The sequence below is a fragment of the Felis catus genome, chromosome D4 (genome assembly GCF_018350175.1).
Source record: "Felis catus isolate Fca126 chromosome D4, F.catus_Fca126_mat1.0, whole genome shotgun sequence".
NCBI lineage: Eukaryota > Metazoa > Chordata > Mammalia > Carnivora > Felidae > Felis > Felis catus.
In genome coordinates, this window is record NC_058380.1 from 6,172,537 (window position 1) to 6,195,535 (window position 22,999).

The 22,999-nt window shown below is 38.1% G+C and overlaps 1 protein-coding gene across 6 annotated transcripts in view; it reads right to left on the bottom strand.

The window, feature by feature from the left end:
* The window catches only part of RIC1 (RIC1 homolog, RAB6A GEF complex partner 1), a 147,353-nt gene that overhangs the window by 88,840 nt on the left and 35,514 nt on the right, over nucleotides 1–22,999 (bottom strand). For 4 of the 6 annotated variants that reach the window (XM_023243272.2, XM_023243271.2, XM_045043060.1 and 1 more), the window contains exon 2: nucleotides 16,249–16,356. The exons of 1 other annotated variant lie outside the window; for it this stretch is intronic. In XM_023243272.2, coding sequence (XP_023099040.1) covers nucleotides 16,249–16,356 — 108 coding nt within the window. Of the gene's footprint in view, nucleotides 1–16,248; nucleotides 16,357–22,999 lie in introns of those variants that run through there. One more of the 6 variants, XM_019815710.3, reaches the window with a different exon arrangement.

Consider the following 22,999-nt stretch of genomic DNA (forward strand, 5'->3'; position numbering starts at 1 on the left):
CATCTGAAGTTATAATCAAGTTACAGAGGCATGCTGACGTGAGACAGAGTTCATGATATAATGATATATCAAAAAAGCAGATTATAAAACTGTATGATAGCTTTGTATAATGTTTTAGATAATCCTCTATTAAACTCACAGATTTATCAAATATGCCCCCCATCAACAAATGACATTAGCAGTCACTTATAGTAATATCACTTTGTATTTAAAAATACATAAACTTCAATTAACTTTCAAATTCTAAATGCTATTAAATATAAGAGTATTTGCAAATATCCATAAAAAAGATATAAAGATGTAAGTAAAATGTAGTAATTATCTCTGAACGGTAGAACTATTATTTTGTGTTTCTTAGGCTTTCTTCATCAAACATGTATCACCCTTATAACTTAAAAGTTAAAACTTAAAAAAAATCTAATTCTTAAAACCACAAAACTCCTAAAAGATAACATAAGAGAAAATCTAGATGAACTTGGGTTTGGCAATAATGTTTAGTTACAACACCAAAGGCATGATACAAAAAAAGAGATAAGATGGATTTCATTAACGTTAAAAATGTATGCTCTACCAAAAGACCTGTCAGAAGAATTAAAACACAAGCTGCAAACTGGGACAAAGTATTTGCAAAAGACATTTGTCAGAAAGGACTGTTATTCAAAGTAAACAAACTACTCAAAAAGTTCACGGGGTGCCTGGGTGGCTCAGTCAGTTAAGCATCCAGTGACTCCTGATCTCAGCTCAGGTCTTTAACTAAGAGTCATGAGTTCAAGCTCCACACTGGGTTCCACACTGGGCATGAAGGCCACTTAAAAAAACAAAAATGGGCCAAACACCTTAACAGACACGTCATCAAAAACATACAGATGACAAATAAGCATTCGAAAAGATGCCCCGCATCGTATGTCATCAGGAAAATGCAAATTAAAACAATGAGGTACCACCATACACCTATTAGAATAGCCAAAATCCAAAACATTACCATCACCCAATGAAGATACGGACCAACAGGAACTCTCATTCATTGTAGACAGGAATACAAAAGAGAACACTCACCATGTAAGGCAGTTTGCCAGTTTCTTTCAAAACTACACATACTTCTACCATGCAGTCCAGCAATCACACTTTTTGGTATTTACCCAAAGGAGCTGAAAACATAAATCCATATAGAAACCTGCAAACAGATGTTTATAGCAGTTTTATTCATAACCGCCCAAACCTGGATGCAACCAAGATGTTCTTCAGTAAGTGAATGGATAAAAAACTGTGCTATATCCAAACAAGAACATATTACTCAGTGCTACAGAGATAAGTTATCAAGCCAGGAAAAGACATGAAGAAACCTTAAATGCATATTACTAAGTGAAAGAAACGAACCTGAAAAAAACAATATACCATAGGATTCCAATTAGAGGACATTCTGCAAAAGGCAAAATTGGGAAGACAATCAAAGAGATCACTCCTTGCAAAGGGTTACAGGAAAAGGGATCATAGGTGGAGAAGAGATTTTTGAAGCACTGAAACGACCCTGTAGATACACTGGCAGATACACATCATTATGTGTTTGTCCAAACTCACAGAACATACAATACCAAGAAGGTACCATAAATGTACACTATGGACTCTAGGTGATGATGATGTATGAATGTAAGTTCACCAATCATAAGAAATGTACCAGCCTGGTGGGGGATGTTGATAACGGGGAGAGTTGTGCATGTGCTGGGGAAGGAAGTATAAAGGAAATCTCTGTACCTTCCCCTCACTTTTGCTATGAACCTAAAAATACTCTGAAACAGAACATTTATTTTTCATAAACTCCACTTACGATCCTATATGTATTTTAAAATTCATAAGCTACAACATTAATTCATGTTCTAAATTATACAAATGGAGATGATAACTTAAGTCACTTGGATCAGGTCAGTGTTTACTCAGTATACTTAATACAAGCCAGGGGCACCTCAGTGGCTCAGCAGGTTAAGCGTCACACTCTTGATTTCGGCTCAGGTCATGATCTCATGGCCATGAGATTGAGCCCTTTGTCAGGCTCTGTGCTGGGCGTGGAGCCTGCTTGAGATTCTCTCCCCTCACCCTGCTTGCTTGCTCTCTCAATGAATGAATGAATGAATGAATGAATGAATGAATGAATGAATGAATGAATAAATAAATAAATAAAATTAATGCAAACCATACTATTAACAGCTAAAATTACATTCATCATGATATCTCCACGAAGTTGCAGATAAAGATGGTAAGCTGGGGTGCGTGGCTACCTCAGCTGGTGGAGCATGGGACTCTTGACCTTGCAATTCTGAGTTCAAGCCCTGTGTTGGGTGTAGAGATTAATTAAAAATAAAGTCTTAAAAAAAAAAAAGACTACAAGCAATAACTACATGAAATAAAAACTGGATTCTCGGGGCGCCTGGGTGGCGCAGTCGGTTAAGCGTCCAACTTCAGCCAGGTCACGATCTCACGGTCCGTGAGTTCGAGCCCCGCGTCGGGCTCTGGGCTGATGGCTCAGAGCCTGGAGCCCGTTTCTGATTCTGTGTCTCCCTCTCTCTCTGCCTCTCGCCCGCTCATGCTCTGTCTCTCTCTGTCCCAAAAATAAATAAACGTTGAAAAAAAAAAATTAAAAAAAAAAAAACTGGATTCTCAATAGCCAAAAAAATAATTGTTCTACCTTCTCTTCTATATATGCATTTTGTTCTCCAAACTGAAGACAGGAATAATTTCTTCTAACTTCTCTGTTTTCTTAGTACTTGGTAAAATGCAAAAAGTTAATAAACTAACATGAAATTATTTCTGCTCTAAAAATAAAGCTAATAAACTATTTTCTCTTTACTTGGATGTAGGGGCTGTCTCTAATTATCTCTTCCTGGGTCCGGCATAAGTAGGGCAGGGGAATAGTGAGTGGCCCAGAGTATAAGAGCTCCATAAAGATGTTAGGGGGTACTGGCTATGGACTGGTTGGTCTGCAAATCAAAGGCATACTAAACAGGTGAATCCTTAAGATTCTCTAGAAATTGCCTGGCCTTGGGAGGGACAGTCCTTCCAGGGTCAGCAAGGCCTCAAGATGTTAAAGTATCATACGTACACAAATATAAAAAGGGTAATTAATGCAGAGAGAAAAATGATCATAAATTTTACTATTTAAAAATTCTAAATATAACAGTAATGAAGAGTGAGCACCAATTTTCCACTAAAGAGAATGGAATTTTTCTTATGAGGATAACATTTTTGCTTAACTGGGGCTTAAAGTTAGTGTTCCCTATCGTCAAAATCGATTGTAAAGTTTCTTCTATTAATGCTGTCCTGTAATGAGATCTTACATATTCATATTTGAAATGTCTTTTCATACAAGTAGTGATACCAATCCATGAGTACATGATTTTCATTGAATACAGTCAGTCATCAACTAGGTAAGTACACAAGTCTACCAGACTCTTCTGATGTTTGCCATTTAACATGTCAATACATGGTAGATTAATCATTTGCAATTGAAGGGAGGGTGAAAGCATTCTTCATTTGCACAATTAAATGGATTATGAAATGTGGACATCTCCTTTACAATTGCATCAAGTTCTGCAATATGCTATTAGAACTCAGTATGGGCTCAGAAAACATACCTACTGCTAATTTTTGTTGGAAAAACAGGTCTTACTTTGTAACTTTTGACAGCAGTGGAAACACAAAAAAGCAGCCTGACATTGTGATTCAAATAACATTAGTTGTCACCAAAATGACTTGACCATATGTAAATTGTAGATGTGACTGAATTCATGTGGAAACATTACTAAGTCTACAGCAAAAATTATCTACCAAATCATTCAGGGTCTAAGCGGTTCTTCATTCAGTGGTTAAGGTGGTTCTTCAAGTTCAAAAATTTTCAATCTCAGCCCAATGTAAAAAAAATTCACAATAAACCTTTACCACTGACTGCTCAGACATCAAAGACCCATGGAGTTTGGCAAGCGACGAATTCCAGCTTCTATTTCTAAAAACTTAAAATGGTTACAGGCATTAAACACTTCCATGTGTGCTAGTTTTATAAACTGCCCAACTAAAGCCTTTTACCACTTCAGGCGTATTTTTGTCGCTATCAGTTAAAACACACCTTAGTGGACTCTACTTCACGTTGTACTGATTGGTGTTTTTGCAACTTCATAAAAACCTTTTCACCTAAAGTTCTCCCATACATGTTATTCACAGGGATTAATTCCTAATCATTTCACACTCTACACTGACTGCTCAAATACACTGAGCCGGACTGTTACATTTCTCAGTTCATCAAAAAACAGCTACACAGGCTCTGTGCTGATAGCTTAGAGCCTGGAGCCTGTTTCAGATTGTGTGTCTCCCTCTCTCTCTGCTTCTCCCCCACTCATGCTCTCTCTCTCCTTCAAAAATAAGTAAAAACATTAAAAAAAATTAAAAAACAAACCAAAAAAAGCTACACATCAGGTTTTGTGCTGACAGCTCAGAGCCTGGAGCCTGCCTCAGATTCTGTGTCTCCCTCTCTCTCTGCCCCTCCCCTGCTTACGCTCTCTCTCTCTCAAAAATAAAAAACATTAAAAAAATAAAAATTAAAAAAAAAAAGCTAAACTTACTTTGCCTGTACCTTCATTTTCATTTTTGTGAAGATACGGTCTTAAATTTTCTAATTTTTCTATTAATTTCAATGAGTTGGGAATGCTATGATAAATACTATGTTGGATAATGTCAACTTTTATTGTATTTTTTTGGCTTTGCTATAGGGTCACTGCATAATTAAGACAATAATTTTCCATCTAATCCAGTAAATTAATCCACACTCCAATGTATTTTAATTTTTTAAATGTTCATTTATTTTTGAGAGAGAGAGAGAGAGACAGAGCGTGAGCAGGCAAGGTTACAGAGAGAGAGGGAGACACAGAATGTGAAGCAGGCCCCAGGCTCTGAGCTGTGAGCACGGAGCCCGACGCGGGACTCAAACCCACAAACCATGAGATCATGACCTGAGTCAAAATCGGACGCTTAACCCAATGAGCCATCCAGGCACTCCCACTCCAATGTATTTTAAAAGCATGATATTCAAAACCTATTCTCCTCATCTTTTCTTCTTTTGACATGATAGGTATGCACTAGTAATAAAAATTACACAAAATGTCACCGCATGGCAACATGTGGCACTTGAAACACGTGATTTAGAAAAGTGTTACTGTCATTTCCAGTGTGCACTGAGCAAAAAAGAGATGACGTGTCACATATGGTAGCTGTCAGGACTACGTGACTCAGCTACTGCAGCCTGAAGGCAGCCACAGAAATTATGTGAATAAATTAGCATTTTCATATTCCAGCAATACTTATGGACAATGAAATTTAAAATTCATTATCAATAATGGAAGATACACCTAGATAACAGCCACATTAGTGCAAGTAACTCAGAAAACAACCTGAATACTGGGAGAACAGATTTTCCACAGCTAATCATAGACAGGACACATCAAAAAGGGTAGGAGGGGCAGAGACTACACTGGGAACCAAACTCCCGGGGAGAGTAACCACGAATGGGAGAGACACCACAAGTATGGAGAAGGAAGAGAAGCAGACCTCACACCATGAACCTTAGGCACAGAAGACCTGCTCAAGGAAGAGGAGTGCCTGTAACACCTGGTTTGGAAACCAGCAGGGCTTAACTCCAGGTACTTTAAAAAGCGGCTGACTTAGCTCTGGAAAAAGCGGAGGGCAACAGGAGACTGAGTCCCTGGCCTTAAAGAGCCAGCCTAACAAACAAGTTCAAGGATATACAGCACAGAAACAACAGTTTGAAAAGAGCTTGAAATGGACAGAGGCACATGTATTTACTAATCTCAGAACCTGTGCTGAAGGGTCAGGGATCTTTAGGAGACGTGTCCAAGAACAAAAGAGCTGGTGGACACCACTTCTCTACTACCCGCCCCCCCCCCCCCCCCCCCCCCCAGCTCAGATAACCTGCCACTTGGAGTCATCAGCCTGAACACACTCTACCTCTCTACCTACCTACTCGCCCAGGCCCAACCAACCCACTACAGCTCCTGCCCAGACATGCCGGCACACGGTCCAGCAGGGACCAGCACTACTCTGAAGTGATGCCTGCTCTAGAGAGAGGGGGAAATAACCACACCCACCAGTGGGACTACAGCCCCAGCAGACGCGTTGGGGCAGACATCTGTTTGACTTCAGGCCTTGCCCACAAAGGAAAGCCTCTGAGGGGCAAGGCAGGGAGAGCACCCCAAAGTTTGGTGCAAATGAAGATCCAGCAGACAGGCTGAGGACAGGTATCCGGTCTGACTGCTGGCACCACCCAACAAGCCCACGGCAGCCCCAGAATGGCCCTTTAACAGCACAGGGACCAAACCGTCCAGGGCACCTACAACGGGCAGCGTGGGCCACCGCGAGAGACTGGACTGAAGGCACACACGGCCCAGCCATGACAGCATGCCACCCCACAGAGGAAACACCTATGAAATGCCTGGTTCTGATCAACAGGGGACGCTGTGCTACAGGACACCACGAGGTCTTTTCTTCTTAAGGCCACTACTTTCAAGAGAAGGAGATGGAGGGGCACCTACGTGGCTCAGTCAGGTGAGCGTCCAACTTCGGCTCAGATCATGATCTCACGGTTCAAGAGTTCGAGCCCCGCACTGGGCTCTGCGCTGTTAGCGCTTGGGATTCTGTCTCCCTCTCTCTCTGCCCCTAACTTGCTTTCTCTCTCTCTTGCAAAAAATAAAAATAAGCTTAAAAAAAAAGAATGGGTTCAAACTTAAGTGACTATCAACTTAATACAGACTAGCCTATGGACAAGATGCTACATCTGAATCTAATGGTAACTACAAATCAAAAACCTGTAACAGGCACACACAAAAATAAACAGAAAGGAAACAAAGCATATCATTAAACAAAGACATCAAACCACAAGAGAGCAAGAGAAAAACAGAAAAGAACAATAAAACAACCATAAAACAAGTAACAAATGGCAGTAAGTACATATCTATTGATAATTTATTTTATTTATCTATTTATCTATTTATTTATTTATTGAGAGAGAGAGAGAGAGAGAGAGAGCGCGCGCGCGCAAGCGTGCAGAGGACGGGCAGAGAGGGAAAGAGAATCCCAAGCAGGTTCTGCACTGTCAGCACAGAGCCCAATGTGGGGCTCAAACTCACATACTGTGAGATCACAACGTGAAACAAAATCAAGAGTCTGACACTTAACCCACTGAGCCACTCTGGCACCCTGATAATGATTTTAAATGTAAATGGAATAATGCTCTAATCAAAAGATACTGGTTGAGGGGCGCCAGGGTGGCTCACTCAGTTAAGCACCGACTTTGGCTCAGTCATGATCTCATGGTTCATGCGTTCCAGTCCTGCATCAGGCTCTCTCTCCTGTCAGCATGGAACCTGCTTTGGATCCTCGGTCCCCCTTTTTCTCTGCCCTTCCTCTACTTGCTCTCTCTCTCTCTCTCTCCCCCTCTCTCTCAAAAATAAATAAACATACAATAAATGAACTAGGAGTCACACTCAAAAAAGAATTTTTTTAAGCTATTGATTGGATGGATTAAAAAAAACAAGACCCATCACTATGCTGCCTAAAGACAACTCCCTTCAGACCTAAAGACACATGCATATTCGAAGGGAAGGATGGAAAAACAGTTACATGCAAACAGAAGTGAAAAGAAAGGTAGGGTACCAATAATTATATATCCGAGAAAACAGACATTAAAACAAAGACTCTAACAGGAGACAAAAGGCACTACACAATGATAAAGGGAAGAATCCAACAATAGTATATAACAATTGTAACTGTTTATGCATCCAATGTGGGAGGCACCTAAACACATAAAGCAACTATGAACAGACATAAAAGAAGAAATTGATAGTAATATAATAGCAAGGGACTCTAACACCCCACTTACATCAGCAGATAGAACACCCCAATAGAAAAATCAACAAAAAAATAATGGCTTTGAATAACACATTGGACCATAGGAACCTAACAAATATACTCAAAATGTGTCCCATCCAAAAACAACAGATTACACATTCTTTTCATGCACATGAGGCACATTCCCCAGAACAGATCACCCATTAAGCCACAAATTTCAGTAAATTAAAAAAAGGCTGAAATCATATCATGCACCTTTCTGACCACAAGGGAACGAAACTAGAAATCAATCACAAGAAAAAACCTAGAAAGCACACAAATACGTGGAGGTTAAATACCAACGTTCTATACACTGAATGGGTCAATGAAGAAATCAAACAGAAAATCAAAACATACATGGAAACAAATGAAATTTAAGATAAATAGTCCAAAATCTCTGGGATGCAGCAAAAGCTGTTTTAAGAGGGAAGATTATAGCAATACCAGACTACCTCAAGAAACAAAAATCTCAAAGTAACTTTATGTATAGGAGACAGGGAAAGAACAAATAAAACCCAAAGCCATTAGAAGGAAATAATAAAAACTAGAGCAGAAATAAATGAGAGAGACTAAAATCCAATAGACAGGTCAATGAAACCAGAAGCTGGTTTCCTGGTTCTCTAGAAAAATAAACAAATTGATAAACCTTTAGCCAGACTCATCAAAACAAGAGAGAGAACTCAAATAACTAAAATCAGATGAAGAAGGAGAAGTAACTGATACCATAGAAATACAAAAGACTGATACAAGAGAATATAAAAAAAATTACATGCTAACAACTTGGACAACCTAAAGGAAATGGATACATTCCTAGAAACATAAACCCCTTCAAAACTAAATGAGGACAACACTAAATCTGAACATATCAATTACTAGCAAAGAAAATGAACCAGTAATAAAAAAAAAAAAAAACTCCCAACAAACAAAAGTCCAGGACCAGAAAGCTTCACAGGTAAACTCTACCAAGCAGTTACACAAGAGTTAACATTCTTTTCAAACTAGTCCAAAAAAACAGAAGGGGAAAGAAAGCCTCCAAACTTATTCTTTAACAGCAGCATTACCCTGATACTAAAACTACATAAAGACATTACAAAAAAAGAAAATTACAGGCCACTATCTCTGATAAACATAGATGCAAAAATCTTCAACAAAATACTGGTCAACTGAATACAACAAGAAATGATAGAGGGAATTTCTTTAAATTAAAAAAAAAAAAAAAAATCACCACCATCAAATGGGATTTACTCCAGGGAAGCAAAAGTGGTTCAATATGCCCAAATCAATTAATGTGATACAACACATTAACAAGAAAAAAGATAAAAATCATATGATCATTTCAAAAGACAGAGAAAAAGCATATGACAACGTACCACATACATTCATAATAAAAACTCTCAACAAAAAAATTTTAGAGCAAACATACCTCAACATAATAAAGACCTTAAATGAAAAATCCACAGTTAACATCATTTGCAATTGGGAAAAATGGAACTTTTCCTTTAAGATTAGGAACTAGACAAAAATGTCCGCTCTCACCACTTTTATTCAACATAGTGGTCAAAGACCTAGCCATACCAATCAGACAAAAAAAAAAAAAAAAAAAAGAAAGAAAGAAAGAAAGAAAAAGAAAACCCAAAATAGTAAAGTAAAACTTTGACTTTTTGCAGATGACATACCATATACAGAAAACCCTCAAGACTACCAAAATACTACAAAACAACAGATAAATGAATTCAGTAAAGTCATATGATGCTAAATTAATATTCAGAAATTTGTATCGTATCTCTACATTAACAATATAGTAGCAGAAAAAGAAGAAAACAATCCATTTACAATTGCACTAAAAAGAATAAAATACCTAAGATTAAACTTAACCAAGGAGGTGAAAGGCCTGGACTATGAAAACTATGAAACACTGATGAAAGAAACTGAAGATGACACAAATGGAAAGATATTCCATGCTCATGGGTTGGAAGAAACAATGCTGTTAAAATGTCCATACTGCCCAAAGCAATCTACAGATTTAACGCAATACCTATCAAAATATCAACAAGCTGTTTTTACCAAGCTAGGAAAAATAATCCTACAATTTGTATGGAACTGCAAAGGACCATGAAGAGCCAAAGCAAACTTGAAAGTGAGGAATAAAGACGGAGAGGTCACAATCCCAGACTTCAAGATATACAATGAAGCTGCAATAATCAAAATAGTACAGTACTGGCCCATAGACACACAGATCAACAGAACAGTATAAAGAGGCCAGAAATAAACCAATAATGATATGGTCAATTTATTAAAAAAGGAGGTGAAAATACACAATGGAGAAAAAGACAAATGATGATGGAGAGCTACACAGAGAAGAATACTACTACTTTTAAAACATAAAAAAAAACATAGAAAACAAACTCAAAATGGATTAAAGACTAAACATGAGACCTGAGATCATAAAATATCTAGGAAAAAAACATAGGCAGTAATTTCTCTGACTTTGGCCAAATAACCATTTTTCCAGATTATCTCCTCTGACAAGGGAAATAAAAGTTAAAATTAAACTATAGAGACTAAACCAAAACAAAAAGTTTTTGGCAAAGGGACGCAAACCATCAGCAAAACAAAAAGGAAACCTACTGAATGGGAGAAGATTTCTACAAATGATCGATCTGATAAGGAGTTATTATCCAAAATACATTAAGAACTCCTACAACTCTAACTTTAAAAAAGAAAAAAAAACCCTCAATTTATACAACTCAATTCAAAACTCTAAGTAATCCAATTAAAACTGGGTAGAGGACTTGCACAGACATTTTCCAAAGACGACATACAGATGAAACAGACACATGAAAAGATGCTCAACATGAGTAATCATCAGGGAAATGCTAATCAAAACCATAATGAGATACTTTATACCTGTGAGAATGGCTAAAATCAAAAACAAAAAGCCCCTACCCTGAAGCCATTTTGTGAACTGTCACGTGCCACCTGAGCCTCCAGTAAAAACAAAAATAGGCAAAACAAACAAAAACACAAGAAGTAACTGTTAGTGAGGATGTAGAGAAAAAGGAACCATCATGCACTGTTGGTGGGAATGCAAACTGACGCAGCCACTGTGGAAAACAGTGTGGACATTCCTTTAAAAATTAAAAACAGAATTCCCATCTAATCCGGTAATTCCACTTTTGTGTATTTACCCGAAGATTATGGAAACACTCATTTGAAAAGATACATGCACCCCTATGCTTACTGAATCATTATTTATAATAGCCAAATTATGGAAGCAACCCAAGTATCCATCCCAAGATGAAAGGCTAAAGAAAATATGGTGTGTCTGTGTACATATACATATGTATATACATATATAAGTGCAAAGGAATATTAGCCATAAAAATGACTGAAATCTTACCATTTGCCATACATAATATGGATGGAATTAGAATGTATTATGCTAAGTAAAATAAGTCAGAGAAAGACAAATACCCTATGACTTCACTAATATGGACAATTTAAGAAGCAAAACAAATGAATAAAAAAAAAGAGACAAAAAAAGACTTTTTTTTTTTTTTTTACATTTATTTATTTTTGAAAGACAGAGTGAGGGAGTGAGAGCACAAGCAGAGGAGGAGCAGAGACAGAAAGACACAGAATTCAAAGCAAGTTCCAGGCTCGGAGCAAGTGTCAGCAATAGAGTCTGGCACGGGGCTCGAACCCACGAACCATGAGATCATGACCTGAGCCAAAGTCGGTCACTTAATTGACTGGACCACCCAGGCACCCCAAAAACAGACTCTTAAATACAGAGAACTAGTGGCTGCCACAGAGAAGGTGTGCGGGGAGGATGGGTGAAATAGATAAAGAGGATGAAGAGTACACGTATCTTGGTGAGCACTGAGAATATATGTGTGGAATCGAGTTACTCTGTGCACCAGAAAATATAACATTTTATGCTAATTAAACTTCAATTTAAAAAATAAAAAATAAAATTCATATAATTTTCAGTTGTCAAAAATATTATTTCCGAGGGTAACCCTCTTGCACGTTGGCAGGAATGCAAACTGATGCAGCTACTCTGGAAAACAGTGTGGAGGTTCCTCAAAAAATTAAAAATAAAATTACCCTATGACCCAGCAATTGCACTACTAGGTATTTATGCAAAGGATACAGGAGTGCTGATTCATAGAGGTGCATGTACCCGGATGTTTACAGCAGCCCTATCCACAATAGCCAAATTATGGAAAGAGCCTAAATGTCCATCAACTGATGAATGGATAAAGAAATTGTGGTTTATATACACAATGGAATACTACTTGGCAATGAAAAGAATGAAATCTGGCCATTTGCAACACCATGGATGGAACTGCAGGGTATTATGCTAAGCGAAATCAGAGAAAGAAGGTATCCTATGTTTTCACTCCTATGTGGAATTTGAGAAACTTAACAGGGAAGCATGGGGGAAGCAGAGGAAAAAAAAAATAGTTACAGAGAGGGAGGCAAACCATAAGAGACTCTTAAATATAGAGAACAAACTGAGGGTTGATGGGGGGTGGGGGAGAGGGGGAAATACTGAGGAGGGCACTTGTTAGGACGAGCACTGGGTATTGTATGTAAGTGATGAATCATGCAAATCTACTCCTGAAGCCAAGAGCACCGTGTATACGCTGTATGTTAGCTAACTTAACAATAAATTATAAGACGACCATGGGGGAGGGGAAGGGGGGAAAAAAAAAAGAGGAAGGGAGCCAAACCATAAGAGACTCTTAAAGACTGAGAATAAACTGAAGGTTGATGGGGGGTGGTAGGGTGGGGAAGGTGGGTGATGGGCATTGACGAGGGCACCTGTTGGGATGAGCATTGGGTGTTGTATGGAAACCAATTTGACAATAAATTTCATATTAAAAATAAAATAAATAAATAATCCTTATCTATTAATTCATTTTTAATTTTTATTAAAAAAGTAAAAAATAAAAAACAAATTATAAAAAAATAATTAAAAAACATATATATATGTTATTTCTGACTTTTTAAAATAATTTAAATATGTTGAACTACTCTTAATTCACTGTCCTTACAAACGTAGGCAGGAGGTAGATTTGGTAGGTAGCTGGTAGTCTGCAGAAGTAAGGAACTATTTAATATTTTGATCATGTGGACCATTTTCCAATGATTAACCTGGTAAGCATTATATAGCAGACTAAAAAAAGGACAGAAAGCAGAGACAGAAGTTAGTGCAGAAGAATAAAGGCATACCTCTGAGATAGTGCAGCTACAGTTCCAGAACACCTCAGTAAAGTGAATTTCACAATAAAGCCAACTCAGAAGAATTTTTTGGTATTCCAGTGCATATAAAAGTTACATTTACTCCACACTGTGGTTATTTAGGCCTGCAATAGCATTATGTTTAAAAATACAGTGTACATACCTTGATTTAAAAATACTTGACTGTTAAAAACAATGCCAACTATCATCTGAGCTTTCAGCAGCTAGAAATCTTTTTGCTGGGGATGGCTGCTGACTGGCCAGGGTGGTGGGTGCGGAAAGTCAGGATGGCTGTGGCAAGTTCTTAAAATAAAACAACAGAATTTGCTGCATCAACTGACTCTTCCTTTCACGAAACTCTCTCTGCAGCATACAGTGCTGTTTGATAGCATTTTGCCCACAGAACTTCTTTCAAAATCGGAGTCAATCCTCCCAAACTCTGCTGCTGCTGCTCCATCAACCTGGCTGATGAGATATTCTAGATCCTTCATGGTCATTTCAACGGTCTTCACGGCATCCTCACCAGGAGCAGATTCCATCTCAGAAAACCACCTTCTTTGCTCATCCATGAACAGCAACTCCTCACCTGCTCACGTTTTATGACATGACACCAGTTCTGTCCCATCATCAGGCCCCACTTCTGATCCTAGTTCCCCTGCTGCATCAACTTCCTTCCCTCAAGTCTCGAACCCCTCCACGTCATCCAGAAAGACTGGAATCGACCTCTTCCAAATTCTTAATAATGCTGGTATTTGGAGCTTTCCCCATGAATCATGAATGTTCCCCATGGCATCTAGGACGGTGACTCCTTCCCGGAAGGTTTTCAATTTACTTTTCCCAGATCCATCAGAGGAACCACGATCTATGGCAGCTAGAGCCTTAAGAAACGTTTTTCTTTAACAATAAGATTTGAAAGTCAGAATGACTCTCTGATCTGCAGAATGGATGTTTTGTTAGGAGACAGGAGACAACATTAATCTCATTGTCCAACTGCATCAGAACTCTTGTGCAATCAGACGCACAGTGAATAAGTGACAATATTTTGAAAGGAATCGTTTCCATCTCTGCGCAGGCCTCAACCGTGGGCTGAAAACACTCAGCGCACCAAGCAGTAAGCAGATGTGCCCCTCCCCGCACTTCCACATCGGGATGACGGCCTCCTTCCTCAAACCTCCCGAAACCACCTCCGCTCGCTTCAGACTCGTCCTCTGCAGGCTCCTCACCCCTCTCAGCCTTCACGGGACTGAAGAGTCAGGGCCTCGCTCGGGGTTAGGCTTCTCTGGGTTAGGCTTCTCGGAAGGGAAGGCTGCGGCCGGTTGCATCTTCTGTCCAGACCACTAAAACGTTCTCCGCATCAGCAAGAAAGCTCTTTGATTTTCTTATCCGTTGTGTGTTCACGGGAGTAGCGCTTTTAATTTCCTTCGGGAGCTTTTCCTTCACTTCCACAACTTGGCTGTTTAGCATAAGAAGTCTCAGCTTTCAACATGCTTCCCTCACTAAGGGAATCGTTTCTAGCTTTTTTTTTAATCGTTTCTAGCTTTCAACTGAAAGTGAAAGGTGTGCAGCCCTTACTTTCAGCTGAACACTTAGAGACTACTGTAGGGTAACAAGTGGTCCTAATTTCCATATAGTTGTGTCTCTCATATAGGGAGGCCCAAGGAGACGGATTAGACAGGGAAAGAACAGGCCACCAGAGCAGTGAGCACACACCCAACATTTATTAAGTCTGCCATCTCATATGCACAGTTTATGGCACCCCAAAACGACCCTCAATAGTAACAAAAAGATCACGGATCACAAATCACTATAACAAACATAATAATGAAAAAGTTTGAAATATCGTGATAATTACCAAAATTGCCAAATAATCAATTTGTAAAAATGCAGTATCTGCAAAGCGCAATAAAGCAAAGTACACCAGAAGTTATGCCTGTAAATAGAATCTAAATACCTAATTTAATCCTTTCTTTCTGATATACACCATCTATATAACACTTAATTCCTAAGTGGTGACTCAGTGGCTTAGTCGGTTAAGCATCTAACTCTTGATTTTGGCTCAGGTCATGATCTCATGGTTCATGAGACAGAGTCCTATATTGGGCTCTGTGCTGGATTCACTCTCTCCCTCTCTCTCTATGCCCTTCCCCTGCTTGCGTGCAAGTGCTCTCTTTCAAAATAAATAAATAAAAACTAAAAAAAAAAAAAAAAAAAAAAAAAAAAATCACATCTTCAATACAACTTCATTTACTACAAAGAATAACAGTATCTACTTCAAACTGCTGATTTAAAATTAAATGAGATGATTCACGTATAATGGTTATCACAATATTTACATAGGAGATGCTCAATAAAGATTAACTATATATATATATATATATATATATATATATATATATATATATATACATACATGATGGCTAATTCAGATTAGGTCACAATGACAGTCCAAGAGATGACAATGACAAAACATAGATTGAAAGGGTAAAATTAACCAGACCAAAGCACACTAATCGAACAGAGGAGAAATGCAAAAATAGATTGAAATGGATATGAAAATTTAGTTTGCCATAAAACCATAAAGGTTATCATTTTTGTGAGGCATCCTTAAAGATGAAGGACAGGCCTTTAAAACATAAATTTGGGAGTACTGTGTGAATAGAGATGAAAGTTTTAAAATTTTGGATTAAACTTCCAGGACAAAACAGGAAAGTAAGAAGACTAAAGACAAAAGAATAAGGTGTGCAGCCCTTACTTTCAGCTGAACACTTAGAGACTGCTTAGGGTAACAAGCTGTCCTAACTTCCACATAGGTGTGTCTCAGGAAATAGGGAGGCCAATAGGGAGGCTTAATTTAGGGAAGGGAGGAAGCAGAAGAATCACAAAAAGACATGTAAGAGTACCCTGAATAGAAGAATCAGTATAGCAATTCCTATCACAGAAGATAAATGCTAATGGGTGGGAAAGACCAAAATGGAAGTCATCTAAAAGAATCAAATTTAAATGCAATGTAATGACTTCATAAAAATCACTACTGAAGTTGAAAATTCTACTTACTGACACAGCTATCATGGTACTATCTGGCCTCCATTCAGCTTGTTTGTAGAATCCAAACTGAGAAGATGATTTTTCAGGTTCCTTGTAGGTTACAATTAACACACTAGGCTGGAAGGAAAGAGATTTATCTTATTATTATCCCATAAAAATACATACAAAACAAATTTAAGATAATTTATCATGGAGCACTCTGAAAATACTTTAGTAACTCTAAATGTGTATAAAAGATAACAATATTAAGTCATCAGCCCTAATTAGCCCAAATAAATCAACTAAAAAGAACCAAAAGAAAGACAAGCTGAAAAGGACTACACACATTTAAGTTATTGAGTTGATTACTAATCACCTTCAAAAACAAAAAGAAACAGGCCCAGAAGGGTTCACTGGTTAATTCTATCAAACATTTAGGAAATTACACAAATTCTCTACAATCTATTCCAGAAGACAGAAGCACAGAGAATACTTCCTAACTCTATAAGGTCAGAATTGGCCGAATAACTAAACCAAACAAAAATATTACAATAATGCCAAACAGCAGACCAAGATCTCTCATGAACACAGCTGAAAAATTATCAGCAAAACATTCGCAAATCTAATCTAACAGTGTTTAAAAAGAATTATACACAATGGTGCACCTGGGTGGCTCAGCCGGTTAAGCATTCGACTTTGGCTCAGGTCATGATCTCATGGTTCCTGAGTTGGAGGCCCATGTCGGGCTCTGTGCTGACAGCTCAGAGCCTGGAGCCTGTTTCAGATTCTGTGTCTCCCTCTCTCTCTGCCCCTCCCCCACTCACACTCTGTCTCTCTCAAACATAAATAAATATTGAAAAAAAATGTTTTTAAATAAGAGAATTATATACTATAACCAAGTGAGATTTATTCCGGGTATGCGAGACTGGATCAATATGCAAAAATCAGGGCAACTGGGTGGCTCAGTCGGTTAAGCACCCACCTCTGGATTTCAGCTCAGATCTTTATCTCACAGTCATGAGATTAAGCCCCTTGTTGGGCTCCATGCTGACATCACAGAGCCTGCTTGGGATTCTCTCTCTCCCTCTCTCTCTGCCTCTCCCCTGTTCATGAGTGCTCTCTTTCCCTCCCTCCCTCAAAATAGACATTTTAAAAAATGCAAAAACTGGGCGCCTGGGTGGCTCAGTCAGTTAAGTGTCCAACTTCGGCTCAGGTCATGATCTTGCAGTCTGTTAGTTCGAACCCCATGTCAGGCTCTGTGCTGACAGCTCAGAGCCTGGAGTCTGCTACAGATTCTGTGTGTGTGTGTGTGTGTGTGTGTGTGCACGTGCGTGCGTGTGTGTGTCTCAGAAATAAACATTAAATATTTTTCAAAACAAATGCAAAAACCAATTAATGTAATCTATTTTGTTAATGTAATCTATTGCCTATCTACAGGCTAAAGAAGAAAAAACACATGAATGTACCAATAAATTCAGGAAGAGAACTTGAGAAAATCCAGGACCCGCTCTTGATAAAAACTCTCAGTAAACTAAGACTAGGCAAACTTCTTCAATCTAACAAAGAATACCTACAAAGAACCTATAACTAATGTCATACTCACTGGTAAGAAACTACAAGCTTTCCTACTAAAATCCAGAACAAAGTAAAGGCACCTCCCTCTCACACTCTTTCTCAAAGTCACAATGGAAGTCCTTACTAATGTAGTAAGACAATAAAAGGAAATAAAAGATACACAGGTTGGGGTTGGGGGGGGGGGAGTACAACTTTCTTTATATATGACATGACTGCCTATATAGAAATCCAAAAGAACCAACAACAAATAACACAGAAATAATAATTATTAGTACGGTTACAGAATACAATGGTCATATACACATCAATTGCTTTTTCATACAACAGCAATGAACAAGTGGAATTCAAAATTAGAAACAAAATAGCATTTGTATTAGCAACCAAAAAAATGTATTTAGGCACAAATCTAATAGAATATGTATACAACCTATATGAGGAAAACTACCAAATTCTGATGAACAGATTTTTAAAAGAACTAAATAAATGGAGGGATATTCCAAGTTCATGGTTGGGAAGATCCAATATTGTCAAGATGTTAGTCCTTCACAACTTGAACTACAGATTCAATACAATCAAAATCAAAATCACAGCAAGTTATTTTAGAGACATCAACAGGCTGACTCTAAAGTTTACATGGACAAGCAAAAGACCAGAATGGTCAACTCAATACTGAAGGAGAAGAACTAAGCTGAAGGACTTGATGCTACCCCAAGACTTACTATAAAGATACAATAATAAGACAATGTGGTACTAAACAAAGAATAGAAAATATTCTGTTCAATAGAACAGAATAGAAAGCACCAGATACACATTCACATAAATACAGTCAAGTGACATTCAACGAAGGGGCAAAGGAAATACAAAGGAGAACACATGGTCTTTTCATCAAATGGTGCTAGAAAACAGGATATCACTTTCCAGTAGTATAAGAAGCCTCAAAGGGTCATCTTATACTTTTCCTGCTGTTGTCCTAGAAGCAGCCATTTTTCCAGGGACACCTGTTCCATTTTTATTAGAGAATAATATTTAAAAAACAAGATCTGGAAACAAGATGCTTGTTGTCAGTGGGGTATCATTGCTTCTACATCCTCACAGCAGACACAGTAGGTAACATACATACCTATACTAACCTATATATGAATAAACATGTTATGTCTATATTTTCTGTATACACATATGTATATATTTGTAGACAGGAACATAGGAGTGCAATGAAGCACAATGTGGTTAGTTCTAGCCCTCTCCCTTACTTTTAACTTTTTTCCAGTCATCATCTCATTCAATTAATTTAGTTCTTTGTTAAATTCTACTGTATACTAGAGTAGTTTGGAACTGCTAAGTATTTTCCTACAGTAAATAAATTTACCAACTAGAATACAGTTTTTATAGCTAGCTTCTTTTACTTTAGCCTTTGGAACAAGTGTTACATATACCATTCCCTTAAAACCTTTTTTTCATCCCTAAAAGCAAAATACAAATGTTTCCAAGAAGCTAGCAAAATTCCAAATACATTAAAAATGTTAGACATCAGTTGTTTGTACTTCAAGTATCAATCAAAAGTTAAAAAATCAGTACCTTGGGAGAAGTGACATCAGCAAGATGAGAGAGTAGGAAACCCTGGACTCTCCTTCACCCCGCAAACACATAAATTCAGCAAAAAAATCAAACAAAAATTCCCTATGGCGAGAAATCTAGAAAGTAACTGAAAGGCACCTGAAGGCTAGATAAATACAGAATCAGACTCATCAAAACTGGTAGGGAGATTTGGGATGCCCAAACCCCTACACCCACCAGAACACCTACCCCCAACACAGGATAAACCCTCCACCTCCAGCTTCTTCTTGGGAAGGGAAAGAGTCCTCAAGTCCAGTGCCCCAACTTTTCTGGGGGCTGTCCAAAGGGAGGGAAGAGGGTCTGTCTTGAGGCCGTGATGAAACCTGGCATAATCTAGCCACCAGGGAGGTCAGGAGAACAGAGACAGAGTTTGGTCCGGGAGTTGCCACAGCCCTTCCCCTGACTCAGCAAAGAGCAAGTGGATGAAAAAACAAAACGAAAGAAACAAACAACAACAACCAAAAAAACAACTTCCACCTTCCCCTATGGACAGAAACAGTTGGATGGAGCTTACGGCAATCCAACTTTTCTGAAGGATGACTGGGGAATGGCTTCAGTCCATTTGTTACAGTGCACTGAGGGGATTCAGCATACCCTAGACACTTGGGAAGCACAGAAAACAAAAGAAGCATGTTGGACTAGCATGAAGGTTTGAGAGGCCACCAGAATCTCTGGTCAGGGTGGACTGGGGGGACGGCAGTCTTTGAACATAGACCATTCCATGAAGACTGGGAGAGGTGACTGTTTTGTCTAATGCACACACACCAACACAGAGAGTCAAGGAAGATGAAGAAACAAGTTAATGTGTTCCAAACAAAGGAAAGAAGATAAATCTCCAGACAGAGACCCTAATGAAACACAGCTCTATGATTTACCAGAAAAATAATTCAAAATAACCATCATAAAGATGCTCACTGAGACTGGAACAGCAACAAATGAGCCAACTGAGGATTGCAACTAGCGACAGAAAATATACAAAAGTATCAAACAGAAGTCATGAAGCTGAAGAAAATAACTGAAATAAAAATTCATGAGAGAGGCTCAACATAAAACTAAATCAAGCAGAAGAAAGGATTAGCAAATTCTAATAAAGGTCACTGGAAATCTATCAATCACAAGACCAATAAGAAAAAAAATGAAAAAGAATGCAGAAAGCTTCAGGAACTTATGGGACACTAAAAACAGACCAATATATGCACAGCAGGAGAAAAGAAAGAAAAATTACCTGAAAGTTTATTCAAGAACACAATGTCTGAAAAATTCCCAAATCTGAGGAAGGAAATGGACATACAGATCCAAGAAGCCCAAAGAAACCCAAAGAAGAGGAACTCAAAGAAATACACAAGGAGAAAAATTACAATCAAACTGTCAAAAGTAAAAGCAGTGAGAATTTTGAGAACACAAGAAAAAGGCAACCTGTCATGTATAAGAACCCCCATTAGACTATCAGTGGGTTTCTCAGCAGAAATCTTGCAGGCCAGAAGAATGTGGGATGATATACTCAAAAAGCTGAAAGAAAAAAGCTGCCAAGTAAGAATACTATATCCAGCAATAGTGTCCTTCAAAAATGAAGGACACGGGAGCCTGGGTGGCTCAAATGGTTAAGTGTCCAACTCTTGGTTTCGGCTTGGGTCATGATCTCACAGTTCATGGGATTGAGACGCACGTCAGGTTTTGTGCTGACAGCATGGAGTCTTCTTGGGATATTCTTTCTCTTTCTCTCTCTCTCTCTCTTCCCCCCCCCACCCCTCCCCACCCATGTGCACACTCTCTCTCTCAACATAAACATTAAAAAAAAAATGAAGATAATATTTTTCCTAAACAAACAAAAGCTGAGGTAGTTCAACACCACTAGACCTCCTTACCAGAAATCACTTTAGATTTAAGCACATACATAAGCTGAAAGTGACAGGATAGAAAAAGATACTCCATGCAAATGGTAACCTTAAAGAGAGCACAGGAGACTATAGCTTACGTCAGACAAAACTGACTTTAAGTCAAAGTGTCAAAAGGGGAAAAAGACACTGTACAATGATAAAAGAATAAATTCACCAGAAATACCTAATAATTATAAATAAACACACAGACACACACACACACACACACACACACACACACAGTAGTATATTAGGTGTAACACTAGAGCATCTAAATAAAGTAAATATTTGCAAAAGTGAATAAGGAAGTAAACAGCAATAAAATAGTAGGGTACTTCAATATCTCACTTTCAGTAATAGAACACTGAGACAAAATCTATGAAGAAACTGAAGACTTGAACAACACTACAGATCAAATGAAGCTAACATACATACAGAACTTTCTGCAAATAGAAGAATACACATTCTTCTTAAGTGTACACAGAACATTCACCAGAACAGATCACATGTTAGGTCTTGAAATCATACCAACTCTCTTCTCTGACCACAATGGAATGAAACTAAATAGCAAAAAAAAAAAAAGGGGGGGGGGGATAAACACACTCGTAAACAACAAATGGGTCAAAGAAGAAATCAAAAAGGAAATTAGAAAACATTTTGAGGGGCACCACCTGGGTGGCTTAGTTGGATAAGCGTCCAACTTCAGTTCAGGTCATGATCTCATGGTTTGTGCATTCGAGCCACATGTCGGGCTCTGTGTTGACAGCTCAGAGCCTGGAGCCTGCTTCAGATTGTGTCTCCCTTTCTCTCTGCCCCTCCCCTGCTCATGCTCTGTTTCTCTCTCAAAAATAAACAAACATTAAAAATTTTAAAAAGTATATACATAGAAACAAAACCTAAAGCACAACATAACAAAACTTATGGGACACAGCAAAAGCAGTACTAAGAAGTTTATAAGTGATAAATGTCTACCTTAAAACAGAAGATCTAAAATCAACCTAATTTTAAATACCTCAAGGATCTAGAAGAACAAACTAAGTCCAAAATCTACAGAAGAAAGAAAATAATAAAGATTAGAGCAGAAATAAGTGAAATAGAGAACAGTAAAAAGAGGAAAAAGTAAGTTTTCTGAAGATAAAATTGACAAATCTTCAGCTAGACTAAGGTAAAAAAAAAAAAAAAAAGCTCGAAATCAACTCAAAGAAATAAAAAAGGAGACATTACAACTGATAACACAAACATACAAAAGATCACAAAGATAACTACAAACAACTGTATGCCAGCTGTGGACAACATAAAGTGGGAAAATTCCTAGAAATATACAACCTGTCAAGACTGAATCATGAAGAACCAAAAAGCTGAACAGACCTGCAACTAGTATGCAACCTCCCAACAAAGAAAAGTCCAGGACCTGATGGCTTCACTGTCGAATTCTGCCAAACATTTAACGAAACATTAAATCCAATTCTTCTCAAACTACTGAATCAGCAAGAACACTTCAAACTGATACAAAATACCAGATGAAGGCACTACTGGAAAAAAAAAAAAAAATCCTAAGTCACTATCTCTGAATACAGATGCAAAAATACTCAGTGAAATACTTGAAAAGTGAATTCAACACCATAGGAAAAAAAAAAAAATTATACACCACAAGCAAGTTTGACTTATTCTTGGGATGCAAGGATGGGTCAACATATAAAAACCAATTAATGTTA